General features: G+C 45.5%; 1 protein-coding gene across 4 annotated transcripts; it reads left to right on the forward strand.

Annotated features, from left to right (window-relative positions):
- The first annotated feature begins 661 nt into the window (after positions 1–661).
- NUBP1 (NUBP iron-sulfur cluster assembly factor 1, cytosolic) lies at positions 662–24,265 on the forward strand. 4 transcript variants are annotated; one of them, XM_024571535.4, is made up of 12 exons: positions 667–779; positions 3,731–3,822; positions 3,905–4,009; positions 5,993–6,126; positions 11,983–12,051; positions 16,199–16,231; positions 16,859–16,949; positions 17,599–17,753; positions 21,368–21,478; positions 21,734–21,836; positions 23,208–23,291; positions 23,987–24,265. In XM_024571535.4, exons 2-12 carry the CDS (start codon positions 3,804–3,806, stop codon positions 24,085–24,087), a joined length of 1,005 nt encoding a protein of 334 aa, XP_024427303.2. In that variant the 5' UTR covers positions 667–779; positions 3,731–3,803; the 3' UTR covers positions 24,088–24,265. The 4 variants fall into 4 exon arrangements, with proteins under 4 accessions (XP_024427304.2, XP_024427303.2, XP_024427305.2 ...); XM_024571536.4 differs by lacking the exon at positions 23,208–23,291 and having other exon boundaries at positions 662–779; XM_024571537.4 differs by lacking the exons at positions 667–779; positions 3,731–3,822; positions 3,905–4,009 and adding an exon at positions 4,166–4,253.
- The last annotated feature ends 11 nt before the right edge of the window (positions 24,266–24,276 follow it).

Here is a 24,276-nt window from a genome sequence, read left to right on the forward strand (position 1 = left end):
TCCACGCTCCAAGAAAGGAGAGGGGCATGGTGTGGAGAGATGCCCTGGCATTGAGGGGTGGGGCTTTGATTGGATTATAATTGGATTAAAAATGGGTGGGGGGATTGCTATTGTGTGTGGGGGGGGCTATTGTAACAGGAGGCTGCAGTTTATTCCACTGTTACCTTCTGCCTGAGGCTGTAGGGAGTGGTTAGTTCTGTTTTTGCTTCCAGTGATTTCCAGTCCTGGGGACGAGCTCAGAAGAGTAAAATGCCCGTCATGTTCAAAAGGTCACAGGCCTGCTAGGCAATGGTGCCACAGAGCAAATGGCGCTGACTTTGCCCTTTCATAAGCTATATAAACTATGTAACCGCCCCTCACCCACTGCACCCATCTCCACCATGGAAGCTGTAGTGCCATCACTAGAACCCCCCAAAGGTTTTTAAACCATGCTGTGATGTTGTGACTTATGAAACATATTTTTGGTCTTCTCCCCCCCATTCCTGGCACAGAGCCCCTAAAACCCTAAGAGTGATAAATGTGTGTCTTGTTATGTTAATGAGTGACTTTTGGACCTGACTTAAGGGTGAGGGCTGGCTCCCCTTCACAGCCAATCATGTGATTGAAGGGCTGGAACTTTCAGTCCCACCCACCCCACCCCACCCTAACGTCCAAGGAAGAGAGGAGGCCTAGAGGCTGAATCAACCACCAGCGGCCAATGATTTAATCAACCCTGCCTTTGTAATGAAGTCTTCATAAAAACCCAAAGGACAGCTTTGGGACAACCTGAGAACTTCCAGGTTGGTGAGCCTGTGGAGATGTTGGGAGGGTGGCAAGCCTGGAGAGGGTATGGAAATGCTGAGCCCTTTCCCTATACATTGCTCTATGCCTCTCTTCCATCTGGCTATTCTTGAGTTATACACTTTTATACTAAACCGGTAATCTAGTAATTAAAATGTTTCTCCAAGTTCCTTTAGGCACTCAAGTAAACTCAAACAGGGAAAAGGTCATGGGAACCTCTCGTTTACAGCCAGTCCACCAGAAGCACAGGTGACAACCTGGACTTTAAACTGGTGCCTGAAGCACAAGGAGGAGGTCCTGGGACCCCCCAATTGATAGCCAGTAGGTCAGAGGCACAGATGACGTCGTGGTTTGCAATTGGTGTCTGAAGTGGGTGTGGGGAAGCAGTCTTGTGGAATTTGGTGCCATCTCTGTTACAGTGTCAGAATCGAGTTGAATTGCAGGACACTAAGCTGGGTTCCTTGGAGAGATGGCTGAGGCAGGGAAAATAGAGGGCAGCCTGGAACATCCTACTGTGTCAGAAAGCAAGAAAGTGCTCAGAGAAGTTGGACTGGTGTTCAAAAGACAGGAGTTGGCTTGAAGAGGGTTTGCTGGCCAAATTCTGTGTGTGGTGGGGGGAATGACCAGAAGAAAATAATGATAATGCACTAGTGTGGGGTCAGTGGACATGGCCCTTCCCCCTCCCATGACTGAGGGCTGATCACGGGGCCCCTGGCGGGAAGGAATGTATTGTTTTGGAAATGGATTGTAACTTCCTCCTTATCACTTTTTGGGAGTGGCTTCCCGTCCTGTGGCCACTTCTTGACCTTTTCTTTACACGGAGGTAATTCGGTTTAAAGTCACGTGTAGCACACGTGCCTGCTTTGTCTGGAACCCCTTAAAACAAGTCTCAGACACAGAGGGGTGTGGTCCTGCTTTGCTGACCTGCCACGATCGAGGCTCCCTGTAATGTGAGTAATAAAGGCAATGTCTATTCCACCCAGCCTTTGTGGATATTTTTGGCTTATACAAACAGTCGAGGTTCCCCAGGCTTGACCTCCTGCATTACAACTATAAAACATAGAATTTTTTTTTAAATCCATAAATCCATAGTGATTCTCAAAAAGGAGGTGGGTGGTGAGTTCCTCCTTACAGAGGCAATGTCAGTTAATAAAAGCGGATATGGATAATGATAAGAGTTAGCAAAAAGCACACTTTTGCAAATACTGGTATGAGTGATTCAGGCAAGAATAATGCTAAAACCACTGAGTGAAAGGTTGATGAACATATTCTTAACAGATCACTTCAGAGAGACTTCATTAATTACAAATGAAAAAGGATGCCATTCATTGGCAAAACAGGGCATACATCATCTTTACAAAGTAACCAAGGTTCACTTATCAGTTAAAAACAAGACACAGGCCCAAAATGGGGTCACTTATGCTAAGCCCCACATCACCAAACCAAGACTTAATTACACCTTCGGTCTCTGGTTCTAAAGATGGAATCTTACACCAGTCAATCAGAAATTACCTGGTCATCACTAGTAAGGTAACCTACATAAAAGACCCCTGCCATCCCCTAAAGGAAAGTACCCTTGCCACAACCAATCCCCTTTTGCGAGCATAACTTCCTTGTCCTGCTCCCTTCTGTCTTCCATTTCATACGGCTCCTCAGACCTTTCTGTCTGCTGGACAGGATGCTGCTTGATTAATTAATCATTAAATAAAGCAGTGAGCCCTGAGAAAGGACCCACCTACTAAGAAGGGCTCTTGGTGGCTAACTGGACTCAAATTTTAAAAAACAGAGCCTAGCAGCTATTTCTACACAAGGGCCTCTCACACAAACTGCACTTCAGGGAGAAAGCACTGAACTACCTGTCAGCCTGCACTGTGTTTCTGCCGGCTGAGCCAATTTATAAAGGAGTTCCTGGAATCCTATTTCAACCAATAGGACTGAGGTTGTCCCCTCCAATTGGAGCCATCAAGTAGAACACCTCTGTTGTGATTAATCAGGACAGGGCCTTTGGACCAATCAAACTGTGAGGATTTGGAGTCCTCATTTGCATGAGGACTGACCAACCAGGGAGCAGGTGCAGGTGCTTTTGTCTATATGAGCCGGCTCCTCCCGGTCTCGGGAAGCGCACTTTCCATTTCCACTGACGACTGCGTTTCCCCAGCTGAGCTGAAGCACTGAAGCTATCTCACTGGAGCAGCGCTGCCTAGCCAGAGAGGGGCCTGACTTCATGGCCGCCTCACAGCTGTGCTGTTTCCACAGCCTTCCTGTATCACAACTGAGCTGTTTTGCAGTGAATCAAGTTTCTTCCACCACACCCCAAAATGCAGATTCCTATTGGCATCGAGTTGGCACCAAAGACTATTGGTTAACAAAGCCAGTAAGATCTTTAAAAGCTACTCAGTTGATCTTTGGTTTTTCACTAACAATTGGCATTATGTCCCTCCTGCTGTGAAACAACTGCTGCATGTTACTCAAGTGTCTGCTGACAAAAATTCAACTTGAATCTAATCTTGAGGGGTGGAGGGAATCGAAGGTTATGGCTATTCTACAAAACAATTGGCCTGGACTGCGCAAATTTATCAGTCTCACGAAAGACAAAAAAATGTGGCCAGGGGAAGGAAGAGGGGAGGGAAAAGAGCTGTTCTGGATTAAAAGAGACTAAAGAGACGAAGGGAAAGGAGCGACTCTGGACTGGATCTTGTATAGAAGCATTTGGGACAATTGAGCAAAGTGTATATCGGATAATAAGTTTGCAGCAATGTTAAATCTCTCCGGTGTCAAAATCATGTGGACGTCATGTAAGATAACGCCTTTGTTCTTAAGAGATACATACTTAGGTGTTTACGATAGAAGTTTGCAGCAGTTTCCAAGCAGGCAGCAACAAAACCACCTCAAGCTCCCGACCTCGATTCACGCGTGCGCATTGCTCTCTCCTGCCACAACGCTACTCTAGGATCAGATTGGATGCCACAAGGCGCAAAAGGAGTTTCCGGTGATTGCGTAGTTCCTGCGACTAAGGCGGCAAAATGGAGGAGACGCCTCACGGTGAGCGCGCGGGAGGGGCGTGGGCGGCGGGTCTGAAGGGACAGGAGCTGCTCTAACTGTGATTGATTGTGTCTCTGCGCAGACTGTCCCGGGACCGGCAGCGCCCAGGCGGGCCGAGGGTCCGCCTGTCAAGGGTGCCCCAACCAGCGGCTATGCGCTTCAGGAACCGCGGCGGTTCCGGACCCGGGTGAGGAAGGGGCAAAGCCTGAATAGGAAGTGAAAGGCACTAGCCCGGAAGAAGCGGGGCGTATGGGAAAACTTGGCAATGACGGTTGGAGGGATCTGAAGAATGAGTGACAGGAACGGGGCGTGGAGAAGTCGGGGGTGGGGAAGGGGCTGAGGGGCGGGACTTGAGAAATGAGTGACAGGGGCAAGGAAAGTGCGGGATGCGGGTGGAGCTTAAGGAGCTGTGAGTGGGGAGAAGTCAAAAGGTAAGAAGGGCGGGGCATAGGAGAAAGTCGGCTGGGTTGAGGGGTGCGGCCAGAAGTTAGAGGTTTGAGTGACAATAAGTGGCCTGGACGAGGCCACCACCGGGAGAATAGGGTATAAACTTTGAAGTCAGGGAGTTTGGGCTTAAATCCTGGCTCCACCCATTACTTTCTTTGGGCAGAATTTCTTTTAAAGAGCAATTGTTCCATTCATTCAACAGAAATACATATTAATCGGCCCCTAGGCACAGTGCTCGGAGCTGGGAATACAGCTGTGAAAGAGAGGTCACTGCTGTGGTGGATGTTGGTTTAATAGGGGAGACCCACCATAAACAAGTAAGCAAGCAAGTCATCATAGCAATAAGTACTATGAGGGTCCAATTGGAAGGTGGGGAGGACTCCGGGAACCTACTAAAAGGAACATTAAAAGCGGGAGGCTGCAGAATAATTTTGAAGGAGTTCAGAGAGAGACTTGAGTTTGATTCTTGGGCCCCACAACCAGTATTGACCTTGAGCAAGAGTCTTAACCTTCCTGAGGTGAGTTTCCTCACCAGTAATGGGGAGAGCAAGTTACCTCACGGTGTTGTTTGAAGGATTTGAAATAAGGTGAAATAGTGAAAGCACAGCAGAGGTCTAGTGAGTGATAGTCATCAGGGACAGGTACTTACCAAGTGCCTGGTCTGCGTCAGGGTTTCTCACCCTGGGCGCTGTTGACGTTTGGAGCTGGATGGTTGTGTGCTGTGGGGGCTGTACTGAGCATTGTCCGATGTCGCAGCGTCCCTGGCCTCTACCCACTATATGCCAGGAGCCCCCCTGCCTTGTCACAACTACAGATGTCCCCAGGCATTGCCAAAGGTCCTCTGATGCGTTTTGCCCCCAGGTTGGGAATCATTACTGCAGTCATACCCTGAATAATGATATTTCGGTCTGCGATGGACCGCATATATGGCCGTGGTCCCATGAGATTATAAGGGGGCTGAAAATTCCTCTCGAAAAGCATTCCTCATGTGTTTGTGGTGATGCTCATGTAAACAAACCTATGTGCTGCCAGTTGTATAAAAGTATAGCACATGTAATTATGTACAGTACATGATAATGATAATAAACAACCATGTTACTGGTTTATATGTTTGCTACAGTATATTATACTTATTATTTAAAAACAGCATGCTGTGTTACACTGACAGTTACCTTATGCTTCTCATGTTTATCTTTTGATTACATCATCTTCTTTGTGCTTGATCTAATCTTGTGTTGTTTCATGCAGTAACATGCTGTATAGGCTTGTAACCCAGGAGCAATAGGCCCTACCATATAGCCTAGGTTTTTAGGAGGCTCTACTATCTAGGTTTGTGTGAGTGCATTCTGTAATGTTTGCAGGATGAAATTGCCTAACAACACATTTCTCAGAATGTATCCCTGTCATTAAGTGATGTATGGCTATATATTCAGAGCTCTGTTTTGGTGCCAGGAATAAAGTGGTGAACACTTCAGGACAGAGTCCCAGCCTCATGGAGCTTTATTCTAGTAAGGGATGACAGGTAAACCAATAAGTTAAAAATTGACAGATATGGTGATAGCCTTATTTTCTTTGTAGCTCTCATTATTACCATTGACTAGGTGGTATTTCAGACATGATCCTTTGAAACAACACTGAGGACTTAGCTTCTTCTAGCCCTTTGGAACAGTCACATCAGGGATTTAGTTGGAAAATGTTATCACCTGAATTGCTTTCTTTGCAGCCATGGAGGAAATCAAAGAGAAAATGAAGACCGTGAAACACAAAATCTTGGTGTTATCTGGGAAAGGCGGCGTTGGGAAAAGCACGTTCAGCGCCCACCTTGCTCATGCCCTAGCGGAGGATGAAAACACACAGGTGGGACCTCGGGAAAAACTGGGAGAGGCTCCTGCCTGAGGGTACACGATAGCTCGTAGAGAACTGGTTCCGGAGACTAAGTTGAATTGGCCTGTTTGAATTTAGCTCACTGCAGAGAGTTGAGGAAACAAACACTTAGCAGTCAAGCAGTGAAATGATATATTTTGTTGGATGCTCTAGTTAGGAAAATGGATAGCAGGTGTACACTTCTCTCGGCATGCTAATTATTTAATACAGTAAGTTCGGACTGCTTTCTCAGTATTAACTCATTTCTGCCTTTTTCCAGGCCAGGGATCTACAAACTATAGCTCACAGCCAAATCCAGCCCATCTCTTGTCTTTTTATGGCCAGTGAACTAAGAATAATTTTTATATTCATAAATGGTTGCTTTTATTTTATTTATTTATTGTTTTTTGTTATTTTGGGTCTTTTGTTTGTTTTTAAATAGTGGTTTTTAAATTGTCATGTAAGTGCCTACATAGTACTCTTAATTTTTCCCATGAAGCCTAAAATGTCTTCTGTTTAGCCCTTGAAGAAAACATTTGCTGACCCCTGTATTAGGCCACTAACGTATACCCAGGTACAAAAATGAGCAGGAACACTCAGTACCTAGTACTGCTCTCTGGATTTCAGCCTTAAAAAGTATGGTGGGGCAAGGAGGAAAAAATAACATTTACCAAAAAGGTCCAGTGGAAATGTGCAGTACCTGCGATTTTTAAAACACTTTGGGTTATTCATTTGGCACTCATGGTAGTTTTGCATTGCCTTTAGACAATGATCCCAATACTCACTTTATCATTTTATATCTAATAAAAACATGATTATTGCAGTTTTCAGGTCTGTTTTTTTAAAACACAGAACACGTTCCACCTTTTTGTCGTGTCCACACATATCAGAACTGCTAGAATGGCATGGGTGTCTCTTAGAACCCAGCCGCCCGATGTGTTGACACCTGGAGTGAGAGACCTCACTGAGGACTTGTGTATCGGCGCTGTGTGTGCTGCAGGTTAGAGAGCTTGCTAGTCACTCCATTTCGATTGCCAACTAAATGTCGTTTTCTCCATCAGAACACTTTTGGGGGCCTACCGAAGAGTTCTGTGCAACACAGTTTTGTTTTGTTTCAGTTGAAAGCCATTCCCTACCCTTTCGTGGTCTTTGTGTATGCCTTCTTTCATACATTGTCTTATGTCTGAAAACTTTTTTTCTAACATTTTGGATATTGAAAGTTATTTTTTGACAGATTTTCTTTATTTATTTTTAGAAGAGAAGAGAGGGAGAAAGAGAGAGAAAGAAACATCAATGTGTGGTTGCCTCTTATGTGCTCCCTAATGGGGACCTGGCCTGCAACCCAAGCATTTGTCCTGACTGGGAATCAAACCAGTGACCCTTTGTTTCACAGGCCGTCACTCAGTCCACTGAGCCACACCAGCCAGGGCTGAAAATTATTTTTATATATAAGGGCTAACACTTTCACTCCAAGTTTCTTTTCTTATTCATTGACAAATGGCCCTTTACTCTTGTTTGATTTTTATTTTTAAAGGTACTGCTGGAAGGGACTGTAGAGGTGCATTTAATATTGAAATTTCAAAATTGCCACATATTGCAATTTTAAAATTCTAAAAGCTAAATAAATTTCAGTACTTTCTACTTCTGTGAAAACCATTCTACCTCAGTGTGCAATAGCACCCTAAGTTCCTAATATGATAAAGGCTTTATTTTCTCCACAAAACAAACAAACAAAAAAACCAATAAAGCCAGCTACAGTGGGCAAGGGGGGTGTCAAGCCCACTCTTCGCACATGTACTCGAACATACACACACGGCCCCTGAAACATCTCACCAGTATCCGAGAACTCCAGGAATACACTTTTTAAATTGTTGGATTACAAAATTACAATAGAATTTGCTTCAGGGGTTGGCAAACTTTTTATGTCAGGAGCCAGATGGTAAGTATTTTAGGCTTTGCAGGCCATACAGTTTCTGTAGCAGCTCTTTAGTTCTGCCTTTAAACATGAAGGTAGCCATAGATAATCTGTAAACCACGAGCATGGCCATGTTCCAATAAAACTTTATTGCTACTGAAATTTGAATGTCAAATATTTTTACAATATGACAGAAGTATCCTTTCGATTTTTATTTTCCCAACCCTGTAAAAATGTACTAGCTTTACATAAACAGGTGGCAGCCTGGGTTTGGCCCTCCGGGTTGTAGTCTGCTGGCCTCTGGTTTGATTTGTAACACCAGGAGCACCAGTGCCGCCTGGGGAGGAACATCTTTGGAGGATTGAAACCTGGGGCAGACCATAGCTGTCTTGGCGCAGCGAAGTGGCTGGGCTTGGTGATCTGTAAAGCTCAGTATTCCTGTCACTCGCTAGGGCTCTGAATTCTGCCTAATCCCTCATTTCTGTTCCGATCATTTTATAACATGTGGAGCTGCTATAACTGGCCTATGTGGCTTATGTGGGCTTCTCTAGAATCTCTCATCTGCCATCCAAGGGTGCTCCAAGGATTTGGGGAAAGGGAGAGACTACAGGGGGTGGGGGACGTCTGGGCTTGGAGAAGGCTGCATCTGGACCGATGGGGACTGATGAATGGGTGTGGCTGAGGTGGACACAAATGCATAGAAGTGGGGCCACCGGGGCAGACATGGAAAGGCAGGCAGGCAGTCTGGGGGGATTGCTCCAGTGACGGGAGCCAGGATGAGCCTGAGCCAGACCAGTACTTTAGGAGCACCGCCGTGGCAGTCAGCTGAGTGTGTGGTTGAGTAATGTTAGAAGGTGGTGGGAAGCCAGCCAAGAGGTGTTCCTCATGTCTCCATGAGAGGCCCCAAGGGTCCAAACTAGGGCAGTAGCTGGAACAAATGGCAGAGAACAAATAAGGGCAAAGTTGGGGAGACAGAAGAAGCAGAACCTCCCAACTTTTGGAGAAGAGATAGGAGTCAGAACTCTAGTTGAGCATTTGGGGTACAGTCTAGCATGGTGACCAAGAACACAGGCTCTGGAGTCACACTACCCAGGTTCACATCCCAACCCCACCCACACCACTGCTGTGACCTCGGTAGGTTAGCAGGCTCTCTCTGCCTTGGTTATCTCATCAATAAAATGCGGCTCAGGCTGAGTGAGGTGATGCGTGTAAATGTAAAGTACTTAATACAGTACCTGATATGTAGTAAGTACCAAAAAATGTCCTTGGTAGCAATCATTATTATTACTTTATTTCACTGCTGAAATCTGGAGAGGTGATGATATTTCTGCTTTAGTGATAATGAGTTTGTAGCCTACCCAAAGCATAGTGCTGAGCAAGGTTCAAAATATACTTGTCAATTCATTCTTCTGTTAGTCAACAATCTCTTGCCATTTGAGGGTCGTATTTGTATTGGTCAATTGGCTAGCCGAGAAATCTGTTTTCTCAGATTGCCCAGATTACCCAGAATAATTGTTGCTTTTAGAAGCTGTTGAGCGTATCCTTCACAGCTTTGTGGAGATGGGCTTTCACCAGGCCGGTTAAAAGTAACCACTTGTGAATCAACAGCTGTTTACATATAATTACACTTCCATATAATTATGCCCAGAAGTCCCCACTGCACACATATCTAGACTTTGCAGAATACTGAAGGAAAGCACACCATCCAGTGTGCAAGGATGGCTAGATAAGCTGAATTTCTTTATGCAGTGGTGCTTTTAAAAAATGTCAGCACTCGGGAAAGTGTGTTTTCCTAAGCAGACTTACTTATATCTGAAAACATCACTGTCTCCAGGAGGTGGACAGTGTCAGCACATGGTAAACGTTCAGTGTAGCTTGTAGATTACAGTCAGGTCGCACACATTCCTCCCTGCCCTAAATTCAGCAGATTGGTGGGAAGCACCCTCTCCCTTTTCTAACTCTGAGGAAGGCTGTTTGTGTTAGCAGTCAAGGCAGGCCAGTGTCTGACAGCTTGTTGCAAAGGGCGTTGCAGCAAGAGGCAGCAGAATTGGGAAACACTCCTGACTGCTCACAGGCGGGCTGGGAAATGAGTGAAGTTGTGGTTAAGGGAGGCAGAGAAGCCTGCCCTGTGACATCAAAGAAACTGTTGCCATCTTTCCACTGCAAGTCAGCAGCTTTCATAAATTACCACTTCATCTTGCCTAACGATGAACTCGATCATTAAAAGAGCCATACTAGGTACTTCCAGACCATCTCTGGGCCTAAAGTGGGAAGGGCCCTAACAATCTCCCGAAATACTTGTTTCACAGGTCAGGGGTTGAGACAGAGAGGGCCGGGGGAAGACAAGCAATCCATGCGGTGACAGCCTTGGAGTGCCAAGAGTTGGGACTAGACCCCACTCCGCCACTCTGTGGGTGGGAGAGGTGTGTCAGGGCTTCCTCTTCCCCCCAGCCTCCTAGCACCTTCTACAGAGGCCCTGGTGAGAATGAATACGGTCGTGTGTCTCTTAGCTAGGGTTCTCTGGCTTAACTTGAGCAGAAAGTGAATTAATTGGATGGATATTGGGGATAATGACAGAATGAACAGGAAGTTTGGAAGGGACAGGACACAGGGTCACTGTGGAGATCTGGATAGCAGGAACGTGTCTTTTTGGTACCACCACAGGAGTTCAAACAGTCTGTTTCTTGTGTCTGTCCTTGTGTCATTTCACTCACGATTCACTTCCTTGGTTGTGGGGAGTATAATGCCTCAAAAGGAAACTGATTAGGTTGTTCCCAAAGAACTTGGAGACCAGGCTAGAAACCGCAAGTATTGACGAAAATCTCTGTTAGGGTCATAGTGATGGTATGATTTCTAAAATCATGAAGTCGTGATGTAAAATGTCTGTGGATCATTGACACACATCAGTCCCCAATTATCAGAGATCAAGAAGACCAGGAAGTCAGGCTGTCAAGCTGTGCCATTCTGTTGCACTCCGCACTTTAGTCCAGCAGGGAGCACATGAGGTATCTGGCTGATCTAATGTATGAAAAGCTTTCCTGACCTGGATCTGAGAGCACATGAGTATGTAGGAGGTTGGGATCTGTTGAGAGGCCTGAAGAGGCAAGCAAGAAGCAAATTTGGGGCAAGTTCAACAGTTAACTCAGAGACGCTGCAGTTCGTATCCAAAACATTAGAGCTTGCAAGATGAATACTAGCCAGCTTTTCAGAAATTTCCTGAAGGCCATTTCAGACCTCATTTATCACACAGGGAAAGCAGGACATTTGGGGTGGAAGGAGTCATCCAAGGCTGCACTTACTACTAGCAAAGAGGTTTTTTACATTTCCTTCTTATTTTCAGTTTCTTTTCTGGAAGTTGAGCCTAAGCTATTATTAAACTTTAGGATCACAGGAAAATGGGATTTGGTCAGAGACCAGCTCCTCGCCAGGCCCCATCAGGTAGTGGAAAGAACCCTGGCGTTGGAGTCGGAAGACCTCAGTCTGTGTCCCAGCTCTGCTCCTTGCTCATTGAACAAGTCACTGGACCCCTCTGAACCTTTGGTTTCCTCTTCTGTGAATCAGAGATGACACCCACCCCCAGGCACATGATAAAGGCTAAGTAAACAGTGTCAAGACCTGAATTCCAACTGACCTGACACCCAGGTCCACAGGATCGCCCCGGAGCCAGGTCAGACTGGGGCCAGAACAGAGGGAGTCAGTGTGGATGTGTGCTCCCAAGTTCTCTTGGAGTCTTGGACCGTGTCTCCATGGCTGGGAAGATAAATGTTGTAACTTCCTTGTGAGATTCTGCTTGGTCCATGTTTGACCTAAGTTCTTCCCGCCTTCTCCCATCCCACTTTTTCTTAGAGGTGGGACCCTATTGCTCTCCCATCCGTGTGTATGTGGAGAATTGTATGTTCAGTTTGTTACTGTTCTGGTCTCTTCTTGTTCCCCAGGTTGCTCTTCTAGACATTGATATATGCGGCCCGTCAATTCCCAAGATGATGGGATTGGAAGGAGAACAGGTAAGAGCTATGTTACAAAATGCGGCAAAGTGGTCTCTTACAGCAAACTATAGTGCTAAACTATTCAAACAGAGGGGTTGGCAGAGCCCATGGATTTTGACATGGACATGAAGAACCCAGGTAAATGTTCGCTAATCCATCTGTCTACTTTAACAACAACTGTGTATTGGGAGGTTGGGGAGGATTATATATAAAGTTCATCCAAACCATTCAAGAAGTTGGTTTTGGTACCTTCTCAGAGAGGAAGGGAAACAGCAAGTGAAATGAAGAAGTGAGACACGGAAACTTAGCTCTGACTGGGAAAGCTAGACCAGGGTTGGCTAGGGGATTGTACCCTGGAAGCAAGGGAATATTTCTGCTGTGTGGTCACCTTTGGGGAACTGAGACTGTGAAGCAGGCAAGTGACATGGAGTAGGGGTAGGGGCAGAGCCACAGCAGTCTTTGCAGGTGCTAGTGCCTCTCCCGTCAGAGTAGCAAGAAGTAATCCAAGGAGAAGTTCCCCCAGGGGTGGTGCAGTAAATCTGGCTGGAGGGGTAGGCTGTTCCAGGGGTGTCAAGATTGGTTCATTCTTTACTTAAGTGCTGGATCTATTCTGGGTTCTGGGGTACAGTGGTGAGCAAGGCAGAAAAAGACCCCGGCCCTCATGAAAAGGAACAGGTGATAAATAATAGAAAACTAAAGCAGGCTAAGGGGACAGACAGGGTGGAGCAGGGCAGGCACGGGAGCTGCTCTTTGGGAGGGGGTGGTCCAGAGCAGCCTGCTACAGAAAGCCTAGGAAGAGCCTTCTTTTTTTTTTAAATTAATTTATTTTTTTTTATTCAGTTACAATTGTCTGCATTTTCTCCCCTTCTCTCCACCCCACCCCAGCCAGTCCCACCTCCTTCCCCCACTTCTACCCTCCCCCTTGATTTTGTCCTTGTGTCCTTTATAGTAGCTCCTATAGACCCCTCTCCCCACTATCCCCTCCCCACTCCCCTGTGGCTATTGTTACAATGTTCTTAATTTCAATGTCTCTGGTTATATTTTGTTTGCTTTTTTCTTTTGTTGATTATTATGCTAAGTGAAATAAGCCAGGTAGTGAGGGACAAATACCGAATGATCTCACCTTTAACTGGAACATAATCAACAAAAGGAAGAGCCTTCTTGGCTGAGGAAAATGCAGGAGTCCTGAGGCAGGAGAGTTGTCGTTTTCTCTGCAAAGTGGCTGGGGGGGGGGGGGGGCGGGGGCGGTGGTCAGGGAGCTGGAGAATAGCCAGAGACCAATGGGGCCATTCCTGATGGGCTGTGCTCAGGGGTTGGGATTTATTTCTGAGGGTGCTGGGAAGGGTGTGACCCCGTGCAGAGTCAAGGTCCAGCAGTAAGATCAAACATCTGTGACCGTATACCCTTAAGTAACAAGCTTAGTAGCACATGCCCACAGTGTGGGTATACATTCATTGTATTTACTTACAAGTGATATACATACACTATTTAGTGTACCAGTACATAAGTACTTTATGAAAATTGAAATTTTTAAGTGGTGAGATGAAATAGAATCTCAACTATTTTCTTCTCCTACACTTTGGGTCATCATGTTTACCCCTCTCTGAAGGCCAGTGACCTAAAGAACAAGGATAAGTAGGAACGAATGAGTTTTAAAGAAAATGAGATTTCAGAGCCAGACACAAATGATACGGTTGCATTTCTGTGAGACGCCTGAAACAGGCACATTTGTAGAGACAGTCTGTCCATGGTCACCTAGTTCCGGAGGGAAGTGTGGGGATTGGGGGCAACAGTTAGGAGGTACAGGGTATCTTCTTAGAGTAACGAAAATGTCCTAAAATTGATTGTGGTGGTGGATGTACAATTGTGTGACTATCCTGAAAGCCATTGAGTTGTACACTTCAAATAGGTGCATTGTATGGTATGTGAATTATATCTCAATAGAGCTATTTTAAAAAGTAAGACTTCATTAAGAAAAACAGACTTTCTGTTTTGGCTCCTGTGTTGCTCGAATTTCAAAGATTGATGTGTGGTTGGGAGTTGCCTAAGTTCCAGCTTTATAACAGAGGCAATGTGAAGTTAGTTGCACCCTGGCTGTCGATGAACACCTGTGAAGGAGAGTCTGACTCTTGAAGTAGTCCCAGTGAGCTTCTCATTCACACCCTTTCTCCCAGTTCTTGCCCCCTGGGGAGAGTAGGCCAGAGCTGCAGCCCAGACCACTGACAGGGCAGGTGCTGTGTCACCTGGCTCACTAAAGGTACTTTCTTCACTCCCTGATTTTTAGAGGCAACCTCATTGCTCCACAATTACCTGCATTTTCTTAGTATTCCCCTCAAAGAATTTGTCGCTCGTTGAAAATACCTCAGATCCCAAATTGTATTTGAACTTGGATAACTTTGGTTCCCTGACTATATGTCTAAGCAGATTTCAAAATAATCCAATTTGGTGGGGAAAAGGGAATTTTTTTAAAAGTATATTTTATTGATTATGCTAGTACAGTTGTCACAATTTTTTCTTCCCTTTATCCCCCTCTACCCTGCACCCCTCTCCAGCATCCCCCCCTTAGTTCATGAGCCTTACATTTAAGTTCTTTGGCTTCTCCATTTCCTACACTATTCTTAACCTGCCCCTGTCTATTTTCTACCTACTATTTATGCTACTTATTCTCTGTACCATTTCCCCCATTCTCCATCTTCCCCCTCCCCGCTGATAACCCTCCATGTGATCTCCATTTCTGTGATTCTGTTCCTGTTTCAGTTTGCTTAATTTGGTTTTGTTTTTGTTTAGGCTCAGTTGTTGGTAGTTGTGAGTTTGTTGTCATTTTATTGCTCATAGTTTTGATCTTCTTTTCTTAGATAAGTCCCTTTAACACTTCATATAGTGAGGGCTTGGTGATGATGAACTCCTTTAACTTGACCTTATCTGGGAAGCCCTTTTTCTGCCCTTCCCTCCTAAATGATAGCTTTGCTGGATAGAGTAATCTTGGATGGAGGTCCTTGCCTTTCATGACTTGGAATACTTTTTTCCAGCCCCTTCTTGCCTTTAAAGTTTCTTTTGAGAAATCCGCCAGTAGTCTAATGGGAACTCCTTTGTAGGTTACTGTCTCCTTTTCTCTTGCTGCTTTTAAGATTCTCTCCTAATCTTTAATCTTGGGTAGTTTAATCATGATGCATCTTGGTATGTTACTCCTTGGGTCCAACTTCTTTGGGACTCACTGGGATTCTTGGACTTGCATGTCAGTTTCCTTTGCCAGACTGAGGAAGTTCTCCTTTGTTATATTTTCAAAGGGGTTTTCAGTTTCTGGCTCTTCTGCTTCTCCTTCTGGCACCCCCATGATTCAGATGTTGGAACATTTCAGGTTGTCCCAGAGGTTCCTGAGCCTCTCCTCATTTTTTTGACTTGTTTCTTCATTCTATTCTGGTTGAATGTTTATTTCTTCCTTTTGTTCCAAATCATTGCTTTGTGTTCTGGTTTCCTTCCCTTCACTGTTGGTTCCCTGTTTATTTTTCTTTTCTTTTTTTAACCTTGGAGATTTCTGACTTCAATTCACTGACTATGACACTTATTTTTAGGAGTTCCAGGGTATTATTTTTTTACCTGTATATTTTTCTTTATTTCACTTTGTATAGCCTTCAGTTCTTCCTTTATTTTCATCTGCACTCAATCGTTTCTGTGGGTATCCTGATTACCAGTGTTTTGAACTCTGCATCTAATAGATTGACTATCTCCTTGTCACTTAGTTTTTTTTCTGGAGTTTTGTTCTGTTCTTTCATTTGGGCCAGATTTCTTTGTCTTGACACACCAGTCTGTATGAATGTTTCTTCTTTAACTCCTTGGTAGTTGGACTTCCATACAATTCAATTTTCTGGCAATTCTGGTTGTTTTTTGTTTTAAAATTGGTTGTTGTCCATCTTTTGGTTGCGTGAGGCAGCAAAGCTTATATACCTGTGCCTCCATCTGGGCTGGAAGTCCCAGAGTATTTAATTACAGCTTTCATTAACCCCCCTCCCCCAAGCTGTTCACTCCCTATTAAGAGTTTAGTAGTAGCATTTTAGGCAAATTGTATTTTATAAAACTGTCTTCTTACTGTGTAAAATTTGTCCGTGCATAAGTGTGACCAGGGTGCAGAATTTACAAATGAATCTCGATACCCATGTTCACACAGGTTCACCAGAGTGGCTCGGGCTGGTCTCCAGTGGTGAGTTTTCATCTGTTTGCCTTATTTTCAAAGTAGCGAATTATGGGTCATGTGTGCATAATGTGTATGTGGTGGGCTGGCAACATTGTTCTCAATCCACCTGTTTATTAGTCAACACATATCTATTGAGGCACTTTTCTAGGCATAGGGACTACGTTTATGACCAGGAATTGGCAAACTGTTTCTGCAAAAGGTCAGGCAATAAATATTTCCAGCTTGTGGGCTATACACTCTCCATTACTGTAGGTCAAAAGTAGTGATATGTAAATGAATGACCATGGCTGTATTCCAGTAAAACTTTATGTGTGAAAACAGATGGTAGGCCAGGTTTGGCCCAGGGGCCAGAGTTGGCCCCCCAGGTTCAGCAAATTGGGGATGTGATACTCATTTATTCCAGCCAAGTTGACTGTCAGCGCAGCTGCGGGCCATATGATAGCTCTTTGCATCCCCCCAATTTGGTAACTTTTTTTTTTTTCAAAAGTGATTTGAAGATTCAAAGAGTGAATATACTCATAGATCATACAGTAATATTGTCCCCAAAATGTTTTTTTTCCAGCCAGAAAAGACATAGGGAAGTGCCTTGTGCTGTGGCTTTAAGTAAAATGTTTCTTGCCTCGTCCTCTCCAGTTCCTGGAAGACAACCTGGGGGTGATGTCAGTGGGTTTCTTACTCAGCAGTCCCGACGATGCTGTTATCTGGAGAGGACCAAAGAAAAATGGTTTGCCACTCTGCTTTCTGTCTTCTTTCGCATTCTTCCAAGGGCAGAACTCTGGGTCTCCTCTGTGTCCCGTCCTGTCCGGAGCAGCAGTCTCCTGCTGGGCTCCGTAGGGCAGGATTTTTAAGCATCCAGTTGCCTCTTTCTTCACTGGTTGAAGACAGCTAATAGAAATAAATACCAGTTTTTGTTTTACAGATTTTAAATTCTTTTATGGGTCTGTTTCTCCAGAATACTATGTAGTCCTGAAATTATTTGTATTGTGGTTTTGTAGTGGCTTACTTGTGTCAGAGAGAGAAGTGTATGAGGTGAAATCGATACCAGGTTGATTGGGCACTGAGGCTTAGGGTGACAATACGAAAGTGTCATTTAGGGCAAGATTCCTCAAACTCGGCACCGTGGACATTTGGGGCCAGATAATTCTTTGTTAGGAGGGGGTGGACTGGGCTCTGCACCCCGGATGCTGGGGGCACTCCTGGGCACTGGATGCCGGTAACACCCCCTCCCTCCTCATGGCAGCCAAAAATGTCTCCAGACGTTGCCAGATAGCACTAATTTTGAGTATAGACCAAATGTACATGTACACGAGGATCAAAATTGTGTTTCTGTAAAGAGTCCTAAATCTGGCATCAGTGTGGATTCCTCCTTTCAGGCATGATCAAGCAGTTCCTCCGCGATGTGGACTGGGGAGAGGTTGACTACCTCATCGTGGACACTCCACCCGGGACTTCTGATGAACACCTCTCGGTCATCCAGTACCTGGCCGTAGCGGACATCGATGGGGCGGTGGTAATCACCACCCCTCAGGTGAGCGAGTACCCAGAGGGAGCTGGGTCCAAACCACGCCGCCTGGAAAGCTCTCTTCCTTGCAGGGCCCTGAGACCTGGGTCTCCAAAGGGCTCTGCAGAACAAGCAGACCCTGATGTGCATCTGCAGAAACCTCATTTATCTTTGGTCCAGGCATTCTCTGTTGACAAATAAGCATTCCACGGTTGCATTTTGGGGTCCAATCGTGGTTTAGAGTTGCCTTGTAATTTCCCATCACAAAGCCAGCGAGACCATTGGTGCTGTTATAATTTGGATTGTCCCTCATGCTTGCTTCACCCTTACTGTGCTCATGCCTCAGGTCCCCACAATCTGCAGGGCCTCTTCACATTTCAGAACAATTTGGGAACTCTCCCTGGTTTTCCACAGAACCAGCCCTGGGCATAGATGGGGATTTCTGGGTAAGCTGCTGTGGTTCTTGCCTCTTCTTTGGTCTGTGCCAGCTCCTTGTATCCCATGAGGCTATGGGATAGAGGCTGTGCCACAAGGATGTGCTGAACTCAAACTGAATAAATCCAGCAGGCAATAAAAGCAGTCGGGTCTATGTTGTGCTTTATTATTATTTTTTCTTTCCCTTTAGTTCTTGTCCATGGTCATGCATATAAGTTCTTTGGCTTCTACGTTTCCTATACTATTCTTACCCTACCCCTGTCTATTTTCTACCTACCATTTATGCTGCTTATTCTCTGTACCTTTCCCCACTCTCTACCCCTCCCACTCCCCTGTTGATAACCCTCCATGTGATCTCCATTTCTGTGGTTCTGTTTCTGTTCTAGTTGTTTGCTTAGTTTTCTTTTGTTTTGGTTTTAGGTGTGGTTGTTTATAACTGTGAGTTTGCTGTCATTTTTACTGTTCATATTTTTTATCTTTTTCTTAGATAAATCCCTTTAACATTTCATATAATAAGGGCTTGGTGATGATGAACTCCTTTAACTTGACCTTGTCTGAGAAGCACTTTATTTTCCCTTCCATTCTAAATGAAAGCTTTGCTGGATACAGTAATCTTGGATGTAGGCCCTTGCCTTTCATGACTTGGAATACTTCTTGCCAGCCCCTTCTTGCCTGTAAGGTCTCTTTTGAGAAATCAGCTGACGGTATTATGGGAACCCCTTTGTAGGTGACTGTGTCTTTTTCTCTTGCTGCTTCTAAGATTCTCTCCTTATGTTTAATCTTAGGTAATGTAATGATGATGTGCCTTGGTGTGTTCCTCCTTGGGTCCAGCTTCTTTGGGACTCTCTGAGCTTCCGGGACTTCCTGGAAGTCTATTTCCTTTGCCAGATGAGGGAAGTTCTCCTTCATTATTTGTTCAAATAAGTTTTCAATTTTTTGTTCTCCCTCTTCTCCTTCTGGCACCCCTATAATTCAGATGTTGGAACGTTTAAAGATGTCCTGGAGGTTCCTAAGCCTCTCCTCATTTTTCTGAATTCTTGTTTCTTCATTCTTTTCTGGTTGGATGTTTCTTTCTTCCTTCTGGTCCACACTGTTGATTTGAGTCCTGGTTTCCTTCCCATCACTGTTGGTTCCCTGTACGTTTTCCTTTGTTTCTGTTAGCATAGCCTTCATTTTTTCATCTAATTTGCTACCAAATTCAACCAATTCTGTGAGCATCTGATTACCAGTGTTTTGAACTGTGCATCTGATAGGCTGTCTATCTCTTCATTGCTTAGTTATATTTTTTCTGGAGCTTTGATCTGTTCTTTCATTTGTGCCTTTTTTTTTTTTTTTTTTTTTTTTTTGTCTTGGTGCACCTGTTACGTAAAGGGGAGGAGCCTTAGGTGTTCACCAGGGCGGGGTAACGCTGGTTGCTGTGCTGTGATGCTGTATGTTGGGGGAGGGGTCCAAGAGGGAACAACGGTGCTTGCTCCTCTCTCTCCCGGATTTTAGCCACTCCCTCCACTACCCACAATCAAATCGGGCCATTCTGGTGCTGCTCCCCAGTGTGTGGGTTTATGTATATTCTAGAACACTGTGGGTCTCTCCAATGAATTCTCCTGTGAGGCTAGGAGTTTCTCCCGCTGCTGCCTCAACCCCCACAGGTGTTTTCAGTCAGTGGTTTGAGGCATTATTTCCCCACGCTGGAGCCCTGGGTTGCTCAGTCTGTAGCTGGGTCTGCCAGCTGGTGCCTTGCTATGAGTCCTCTCTGCCTGGCTGCCTGTCTCTGCCCCTCCTACCTGTCTGGATAAATATGTCTTCTTTAACTCCCTGGTTGTTGGACTTCCATACAGTTAGATTTTTCTGTCAGTTCGGGTTGTTTTTTGTTTTTAAATTGTTGTGATCCTTCTTTTGGTTGTTTGAGGAGGCACAGTGTGTGTACCTATGCCTCCATCTTGTCCGGAAGTCAAAATCCTTCTGTGCTTTATTATTATTGCTATTGATCTTAAGGGGTCCTAAGAAACTAACAGATAATTCTCTTCAGTGATACTTCCCTTCACAATATTCTCCACTCCTGAGAAAGCATAATAAAGAGGGTATATCTTAGTTTGCCTCTAAATCAGTCAGTGCAACCCCTCATCCTTCACCAAGCCCTCACTGAGCATTTACTATGTTCAGGCCCTGGGCCAGGTACCAGAGCAGTAAAACAGACTGTCCTCCGTCACGGCCCATGAGGTTCACTGAGGAACGTGGCACAGTGGGCCACATGAAGGTGCCCAGATCAGAGAGTAGTGTGACGGGAATCGTGTTGGTCAGATCACTCTGGGTCCTCATGGAGAGAGATGTTGGGGGCATGTGGAGGAGCAAGACACTGCTTAGGTGGCTAGAGACAGGGCATCTGGCTTGGGGGCGTGGGTGGAGAGAAGATGGATTAGTCCTCAGGTATGTACTCCGCTGAATTTTTAAAAGTACTTTCACTGGGACCTAGCAAGGACCCCAGTGAAATTACGTAAAAGCTGGAATGTACCACTTGGGATGTAGATGTTCGGCAAGGTTTTCTGTGGGTGGGAGCAAGGGGCCTATGAGAAGCCTCAGCACTTTTCCGTTCAATTTTGGTGCGAGCCTTAAACCGCTCTAAAAATAAAGTACTAGAAAACAACAAAAGTCCAGTTGACACAAAGATGGTTTCTCCAATATCTGAGTTGTTGTGAACGGAAACAAGGAGTCCCCCTAGGGTTCAAGAAGAGGGGACAGACTGAGCAGGTGCTGGCCCTTCCTCAGGAAGCCGTGGGGCACACTCTACAGGTGTGTGCTGTTTGTATAGAACTCTGGGAAATGTGACTTCCAGCTAGGGACACCTACTTCCTCCGAGCTCTTCGCATCTAGCACCTGATCCAAGAAATAGTGCACACTTTGGCTTGGCGTAGTATGCTGACAAGAAAGTAGACACTGAGATATGTTAAAAGATTACTTTCGTGTAGATTGATTATACATTTGATATTTGGCTGTTCAGGTTTATCCTTTCGGGGTTTGAGGGGGAATAAATACAGCCTGGACAGAGCATAGCACATGATTAGCACTAAATAAGTACTCATTGAATAAGTGACACATATCTCTAAGACTTTATGATGGTAACCCACTGCATTGCAACCATCCCTCAAACATACATTCTCTTTCTTGTATTTATTTAACCTTGAAACAGTTGGTCTTTTGAACCTTGATAGGAGGTGTCCCTCCAGGATGTCCGGAAAGAAATCAACTTCTGTCACAAGGTGAAGCTGCCCATCATCGGGGTGGTGGAGAACATGAGTGGCTTCATCTGCCCTAAGTGTAAGGTGAGCCTGTTGTCTGACCCACCCCTTCTGTGGTCGAGGAAATAATAGGAGCGGGTCTCTGTGAACTAGTTCTGCTTTCCCCATGGTCTTCAGAGGTGGGATCACAATTAAAACCCGCCATTGCTGCTTTAATGAAAATTCTTTTGGTAGTGTTTCATTTAAAATGGACATTTTTGAAGTTTCTTTAAGATGTGGTCCAGTCTTACGATTCTGAAACAAAGTCATGATTCTTCCCTCATTTAATTTGCTTCACAGAAAGAGTCTCAGATATTCCCGCCAACCACCGGGGGTGCTGAGGTCATGTGCCAGGATCTGAAGATACCTCTCCTTGGCAAAGTGCCTCTGGACCCACACATAGGTGGGTGAGTCTAAATGCCCCAATTTGGTTGCTCAGTGGGCCTTCACACTCTGGGGCATGGGCTCTAGAACCCGCCCTCCAGGAGCTCACCCTCCAGCGGGGAGAAGCTGTGAGACATGCAGGCAGGTAGCCAAGGGAGCAAGCAGACCTCAAGGAGGAGGGTGGTAGATGTGGGGCTGGAAAAGTGGAGTAGAGATCGGTCAGGGAAATGTCGGAGTGCAGGAAAGGCACTAGGAAAGGAACATAGTGACTCGTAGGGGACTGTTCTGGGACTTGTATTTCCCAGACCTAGTCCTGCTACTGTGAACTCAGGGGCTTCCCGAGCTGCCTCCACCAGTTCCCATGGTAGCTCCACCGCTACCATCACCTCTCACCCTGGGCTCCTTCCCTCGCTTGGGTCTCCTTGTTCCATGGGGCAGTGCCCTAGGGGAGTTGAGGAAACGGCAGTTCCACAGTGGGCCTCACCAGGTCCACCTATGGTTGGGGAGCAGCTGTGGGTCGTGGAACCCTGGCTCCTGCTTCTCCAGCAGTGCTGAGCATCTGGGGAGCAGGTGGGGAGAAGCTGACTGCAGGTGCGGAGAAGCTGACTGCAGGCGTCAACCCAGGATTGGGGGTGGGCAGAGCAGATGGAGGAGGTGAGACCACCACATGGCTGCTGGGGCAGGCCCCTGCATCTCGCTCACCCGGGTGGGCATGTGGTCCTAGGGACAATCTGCATATCCACAGGAGGGCGCTGGAGTGGACAGTTTTGTGAAAGATTAGCACATGAGTTGATACTGATGTGGAAGGACCCCCAAGATGAAATTATACATGGAAAAAGCAATGGGTAGAACATGTATATTTTATGCTCTCATTCATTTTCTGTTTTTTTTTAAGTATATGAGTATGTGCATATATATGCCATATTGATACGCAAATATTATTTCTAGAAAGACATCTGAAACACTGGTAGTCTCTTTCGGACTCTCTTTTATGGCATGACATTTTGTATTCCATACTTTTTTACCATGTGCATTCATTATCATTTTACTCAAAAGAACTAATCAATCTTTGAAAATGCAGACACCCAGGAGCTACCGAATCTGTTCTTTGTGGGGCCCTGGAACCTGATTGTAGGCACACACACTATACACCATTGGCCAGGTGAGGGTCAGAGCTATGTTGAAATGCTAGCCAGGGCCCCTGCTGGACAGAGAGGAAGCAGGTGAGGTCCTTTGAGACCCCTGATGTTCTTTTCTGGGCTTTGTTCTTCGTCATGATCGTGGTGGGTTCAACATCTTCTTAATGTCACAGGTGCAGAAAGAGCCCCAAGGTCACTTTGCCACTTTGTTTTCTTTAAGGATTTAATTTTCTTTCATATGTTTCCTTAAGGTAAGAGTTGTGACGAGGGACGGTCTTTTTTCATTGATGTGCCAGATTCACCAGCCACATTAGCCTACAGGAGCATAATTCAAAGTAAGTGTGTATGTGAGTCTTGTGAACCCAGATGGCTGTGGAGCCAGGAAGCGACATAAATGAGCAAAGTGGGCTGGGTTATGGTTTAGGATCATAAATGGTCACTGCCACACGACAGTAAGGACAGGGGGTCTGGGATGACCTGGAGAGTGTCTCCCTCAGCCCAGGAAGCCAGGAGTTGGTGAGAAATCTTTCAGTACATCAGTATTGTGAAGTAAGTCATAGTTTAAAAGACGCCGTGAGGGTGAATTTTATAGCATAGGAAATAACATCTACATAAAGCTGTGAAAAGAAAATTAAGGAAAAAAGCTCCACAAAGCCTAGTGAGCCAAATCAAGCCTGCATGCAGGCCTGATTCCGCTGGATGCACGGCAGAGGTGTCAGTGTTACAGCTCAGAGGCTTGGTATTGCCTAGTAAAGTGGTGTCAGGGGTAAATGACATCATTCCCAGGCTTGACCTGTAGAATGGACAAAGGAAAGGCCTCCAGCTGGTGGTTTTAAGGACAGATGGGCAGTGTGTGGTATTCAGGTCACTTTGAAGATTTAGGGCCTTAACAGAAATGGGGCTTTTTAGGGCATTAAGCCCTCTGGGGATTCCATCCCCATCTAGAAGCACCCTGGCCAGGCACAGGGCAGGGCTGGCTGGGGGACTGAGGAGCTGTCACTGCTTCTCTGCCTGCCATCTTATTTTCCAGGAATCCAAGAGTTTTGTAGTCTCCGACAGCCACAAGAAGAAAGAACTTCACTAGTCCCTGAAACACAGAGGAACATTCTGGACGAAAGCAGCCCGTCCTGACCAGCTCGGGCAGAGTGGGGAATCACAGGCAGAGGGACCAGACTCTGGAGCGGTGTGAAGTCACTTTTGCAGAGACACTTTAATCATCTAATATTTGTACAGTTTTCTTTAGAACATATGTAAAGGGCATTCTTTACAAATGTGCCATTTAAAAAATAAAAACATCTCCTCAAACCTTTCCCAAGGCTT

Source organism: Desmodus rotundus, chromosome 1, assembly GCF_022682495.2.
Source record: "Desmodus rotundus isolate HL8 chromosome 1, HLdesRot8A.1, whole genome shotgun sequence".
Lineage (NCBI taxonomy): Eukaryota > Metazoa > Chordata > Mammalia > Chiroptera > Phyllostomidae > Desmodus > Desmodus rotundus.

Bases quoted from the DNA above. Each gene is read 5' to 3' on its own strand.
- NUBP1 (XM_024571535.4), top strand. The intron at 16,232-16,858 runs GTGAGTTTTCAT...CGTCCTCTCCAG, and splicing joins GCTCGGGCTGGTCTCCAGTG to TTCCTGGAAGACAACCTGGG. The intron at 21,479-21,733 runs GTGAGCCTGTTG...TTTGCTTCACAG, and splicing joins TCATCTGCCCTAAGTGTAAG to AAAGAGTCTCAGATATTCCC.